At 72.6% G+C, this 5,000-nt stretch overlaps 1 protein-coding gene across 1 annotated transcript in view; it reads left to right on the forward strand.

The window, feature by feature from the left end:
• Positions 1 to 5,000, forward strand: part of LOC138861616 (fibrous sheath CABYR-binding protein-like) — a 15,355-nt gene that overhangs the window by 5,530 nt on the left and 4,825 nt on the right. Inside the window, exons 5-10 of the mRNA XM_070121414.1 lie at positions 1,004 to 1,129; positions 1,721 to 1,966; positions 2,696 to 2,857; positions 3,419 to 3,757; positions 4,145 to 4,270; positions 4,352 to 4,702. Of these exons, the coding sequence (XP_069977515.1) occupies positions 1,004 to 1,129; positions 1,721 to 1,966; positions 2,696 to 2,857; positions 3,419 to 3,757; positions 4,145 to 4,270; positions 4,352 to 4,702 (1,350 nt within the window). The remainder of the gene's footprint in view (positions 1 to 1,003; positions 1,130 to 1,720; positions 1,967 to 2,695; positions 2,858 to 3,418; positions 3,758 to 4,144; positions 4,271 to 4,351; positions 4,703 to 5,000) is intronic.

Raw genomic sequence — 5,000 nt, forward strand, 5'->3', positions numbered from 1 at the left:
GGAGGAGCTGCCTGCCGAGGACGTGCCGGAGGAGTTGCCTGCCTAGGAGGTGCCGGAGGAGCTGCCTGCCGAGAACGCGCCGGAGGAGTTGCCTGCCGAGGACGAGCCGGAGGAGCTGCCTGCCGAGGACGTGCCGGAGGAGCTGCCTGCCGAGGACGTGCCGGAGGAGCTGCCTGCCGAGGTCGCACCGGAGGAGCTGCCTGCCGAGGACGTGCCGGAGGAGCTGCCTGCCGAGGACGTGCCGGAGGAGTTGCCTGCCTAGGAGGTGCCGGAGGAGCTGCCTGCCGAGAACGCGCCGGAGGAGCTGCCTGCCGAGGACGTGCCGGAGGAGCTGCCTGCCGAGGACGTGCCGGAGGAGCTGCCTGCCGAGGACGTGCCGGAGGAGCTGCCTGCCGAGGACGAGCCGGAGGAACTGCCTGCCGAGGACGTGCCGGAGGAGCTGCCTGCCGAGGACGTGCCGGAGGAGCTGCCTGCCGAGAACGCGCCGGAGGAGTTGCCTGTCGAGGACGCGCCGGAGGAGCTGCCTGCCGAGGACGAGCCGGAGGAACTGCCTGCCGAGGACGAGCCGGAGGAGCTGCCTGCCGAGGACGTGCCGGAGGAGCTGCCTGCCGAGGACGTGCCGGAGGAGCTGCCTGCCGAGGACGTGCCGGAGGAGCTGCCTGCCGAGGTCGCACCGGAGGAGCTGCCTGCCGAGGACGCGCCAGAGGAACTGCCTGCCGAGGACGTGCCGGAGGAGCTGCCTGCCGAGGACGTGCCGGAGGAGCTGCCTGCCGAGGACGAGCCGGAGGAGCTGCCTGCCGAGGAGGTGCTAGAGGAGCTGCCTGCCGAGGAGGTGCCGGAGGAGCTGCCTGCCGAGGACGAGCCGGAGGAGCTGCCTGCCGAGGACGAGCTGGAGGAGCTGCCTGCCGAGGACGTGCCGGAGGAGCTGCCTGCCGAGGACGAGCCGGAGGAGCTGCCTGCCGAGGACGTGCCGGAGGAGCTGCCTGCCGAGGACGTGCCGGAGGAGCTGCCTGCCGAGGACGTGCCGGAGGAGCTGCCTGCCGAGGACGTGCCGGAGGAGTTGCCTGCAGAGGACGAGCCGGAGGAACTGCCTGCCGAGGACGTGCCGGAGGAGCTGCCTGCCGAGGACGTGCCGGAGGAGCTGCCTGCCGAGGACGAGCCGGAGGAGCTGCCTGCCGAGGACGTGCCGGAGGAGCTGCCTGCCGAGGACGTGCCGGAGGAACTGCCTGCCGAGGACGTGCCGGAGGAACTGCCTGCCGAGGACGAGCCGGAGGAGCTGCCTGCCGAGGACGTGCCGGAGGAGCTGCCTGCCGAGGACGTGCCGGAGGAGCTGCCTGCCGAGGACGAGCCGGAGGAGCTGCCTGCCGAGGACGTGCCGGAGGAGCTGCCTGCCGAGGACGTGCCGGAGGAGCTGCCTGCCGAGGACGTGCCGGAGGAGCTGCCTGCCGAGGAGGTGCCGGAGGAGCTGCCTGCCGAGGACGAGCCGGAGGAGCTGCCTGCCGAGGACGTGCCGGAGGAGCTGCCTGCTGAGGACGAGCCGGAGGAACTGCCTGCCGAGGACGTACCGGAGGAGCTGCCTGCCGAGGACGTGCCGGAGGAGCTGCCTGCCGAGGACGTGCCGGAGGAACTGCCTGCCGAGGACGTGCCGGAGGAGCTGCCTGCCGAGGACGTGCCGGAGGAGCTGCCTGCCGAGGACGTGCCGGAGGAGCTGCCTGCCTAGGAGGTGCCGGAGGAGCTGCCTGCCGAGAACGCGCCGGAGGAGTTGCCTGCCGAGGACGAGCCGGAGGAGCTGCCTGCCGAGGACGTGCCGGAGGAGCTGCCTGCCGAGGACGTGCCGGAGGAGCTGCCTGCCGAGGACGTGCCGGAGGAGTTGCCTGCAGAGGACGAGCCGGAGGAACTGCCTGCCGAGGACGTGCCGGAGGAGCTGCCTGCCGAGGACGTGCCGGAGGAGCTGCCTGCCGAGGACGTGCCGGAGGAGCTGCCTGCCGAGGACGAGCCGGAGGAGCTGCCTGCCGAGGACGTGCCGGAGGAGCTGCCTGCCGAGGACGTGCCGGAGGAACTACCTGCCGAGGACGTGCCGGAGGAGCTGCCTGCCGAGGACGAGCCGGAGGAGCTGCCTGCCGAGGACGTGCCGGAGGAGCTGCCTGCCGAGGACGTGCCGGAGGAGCTGCCTGCCGAGGACGTGCCGGAGGAGCTGCCTGCCGAGGAGGTGCCGGAGGAGCTGCCTGCCGAGGACGAGCCGGAGGAGCTGCCTGCCGAGGACGTGCCGGAGGAGCTGCCTGCTGAGGACGAGCCGGAGGAACTGCCTGCCGAGGACGTACCGGAGGAGCTGCCTGCCGAGGACGTGCCGGAGGAGCTGCCTGCCGAGGACGTGCCGGAGGAACTGCCTGCCGAGGACGTGCCGGAGGAGCTGCCTGCCGAGGACGTGCCGGAGGAGCTGCCTGCCGAGGACGTGCCGGAGGAGTTGCCTGCCTAGGAGGTGCCGGAGGAGCTGCCTGCCGAGGACGCGCCGGAGGAGTTGCCTGCCGAGGACGAGCCGGAGGAGCTGCCTGCCGAGGACGTGCCGGAGGAGCTGCCTGCCGAGGAGGTGGCGGAGGAGCTGCCTGCCGAGGAGGTGCCGGAGGAGCTGCCTGCCGAGGACGTGCCGGAGGAGCTGCCTGCCGAAGACGAGCCGGAGGAGCTGCCTGCCGAGGAGGTGCCGGAGGAGCTGCCTGCCGAGGAGGTGCCGGAGGAGCTGCCTGCCGAGGAGGTGCCGGACGAGCTGCCTGCCGAGAACGCGCCGGAGGATTTGCCTGCCGAGGACGTGCCGCAGGAGCTGCCTGCCGAGGACGAGCCGGAGGAGTTGCCTGCCGAGGAAGTGCCGGAGGAGCTGCCTGCCGAGGACGTGCCGGAGCTGCCTGCCGAGGACGTGCCGGAGGAGTTGCCTGCCGAGGACGTGCCGGAGGATTTGCCTGCCGAGGACGTGCCGGAGGAGCTGCCTGCCGAGGACGAGCCGGAGGAACTGCCTGCCGAGGACGTGCCGGAGGAGCTGCCTGCCGAGGAGGTGCCGGAGGAGCTGCCTGCCTAGGAGGTTCCGAAGGAGCTGCCTGCCGAGAACGCGCCGGAGGAGTTGCCTGCCGAGGACGTGCCGGAGGAGCTGCCTGCCAAGGACGTGCCGGAGGAGCTGCCTGCCGAGGACGTGCCGGAGGAGCTGCCTGCCGAGGACGCGCCAGAGGAACTGCCTGCCGAGGACGAGCCGGAGGAGCTGCCTGCCGAGAACGCGCCGGAGGAGTTGCCTGCCGAGGACGTGCCGGAGGAGCTGCCTGCCGAGGACGTGCCGGAGGAACTGCCTGCCGAGGACGAGCCGAAGGAGCTGCCTGCCGAGGACGTGCCGGAGGAGCTCCCTGCCGAGGACGTGCCGGAGGAGTTGCCTGCCTAGGAGGTGCCGGAGGAGCTGCCTGCCGAGAACGCGCCGGAGGAGTTGCCTGCCGAGGACGAGCCGGAGGAGCTGCCTGCCGAGGACGTGCCGGAGGAACTGCCTGCCGAGGACATGCCGGAGGAGCTGCCTGCCGAGGACGTGCCGGAGGAGCTGCCTGCCGAAGACGAGCCGGAGGAACTGCCTGCCGAGGAGGTGCCGGAGGAGCTGCCGGAGGAGCTGCCTGCCGAGGAGGTGCCGGACGAGCTGCCTGCCGAGAACGCGCCGGAGGAGTTGCCTGCCGAGGACGTGCCGGAGGAGCTGCCTGCCGAGGACGAGCCGGAGGAGCTGCCTGCCGAGGAGGTGCCGGAGGAGCTGCCTGCCGAGGAGGTGCCGGAGGAGCTGCCTGCCGAGGACGTGCCGGAGGAGCTGCCTGCCGAGGACGTGCCGGAGGAGCTGCCTGCCGAGGACGTGCCGGAGGAGCTGCCTGCCGAGGACGAGCCGGAGGAACTGCCTGCCGAGGACGTGCCGGAGGAGCTGCCTGCCGAGGACGTGCCGGAGGAGCTGCCTGCCGAGGAGGTGCCGGAGGAGCTGCCTGCCGAGGAGGTGCCGGAGGAGCTGCCTGCCGAGGACGTGCCGGAGGAGCTGCCTGCCGAGGACGAGCCGAAGGAGCTGCCTGCCGAGGACGTGCCGGAGGAGCTGCCTGCCGAGGACGAGCCGGAGGAACTGCCTGCCGAGGACGTGCCGGAGGAGCTGCCTGCCGAGGACGTGCCGGAGGAGCTGCCTGCCGAGGACGTGCCGGAGGAGCTGCCTGCCGAGAACGCGCCGGAGGAGTTGCCTGCCGAGGACGAGCCGGAGGAGCTGCCTGCCGAGGAGGTGCCGGAGGAGCTGCCTGCCGAGGACGAGCCGGAGGAGCTGCCTGCCGAGGACGTGCCGGAGGAGCTGCCTGCCGAGGAGGTGCCGGAGGAACTGCCTGCCGAGGAGGTGCCGGAGGAGCTGCCTGCCGAGAACGCGCCGGAGGAGTTGCCTGCCGAGGACGTGCCGGAGGAGCTGCCTGCCGAGGACGAGCCGGAGGAGCTGCCTGCCGAGGACGTGCCGGAGGAGCTGCCTGCCGAAGACGAGCCGGAGGAACTGCCTGCCGAGGACGTGCCGGAGGAGCTGCCTGCCGAGGAGGTGCCGGAGGAGCTGCCTGCCGAGGAGGTGCCGGACGAGCTTCCTGCCGAGAACGCGCCGGAGGAGTTGCCTGCCGAGGACGTGCCGGAGGAGCTGCCTGCCGAGGAGGTGCTAGAGGAGCTGCCTGCCGAGGACGTGCCGGAGGAGCTGCCTGCCGAGGACGTGCCGGGGGAGCTGCCTGCCGAGGACGTGCCGGAGGAGCTGCCTGCCGAGGACGTGCCGGAGGAGCTGCCTGCCGAGGACGAGCCGGAGGAACTGCCTGCCGAGGACGTGCCGGAGGAGCTGCCTGCCGAGGACGTGCCGGAGGAGCTGCCTGCCTAGGAGGTGCCGGAGGAGCTGCCTGCCGAGAACGCGCCGGAGGAGTTGCCTGCCGAGGACGTGCCGGAGGAGCTGCCTGCCGAGGAGGTGCCGGAGGAGCTGCCTGCCGAGGACG

The sequence above is a fragment of the Penaeus vannamei genome, chromosome 4, assembly GCF_042767895.1.
Source record: "Penaeus vannamei isolate JL-2024 chromosome 4, ASM4276789v1, whole genome shotgun sequence".
In the NCBI taxonomy this organism is placed as follows: domain Eukaryota; kingdom Metazoa; phylum Arthropoda; class Malacostraca; order Decapoda; family Penaeidae; genus Penaeus; species Penaeus vannamei.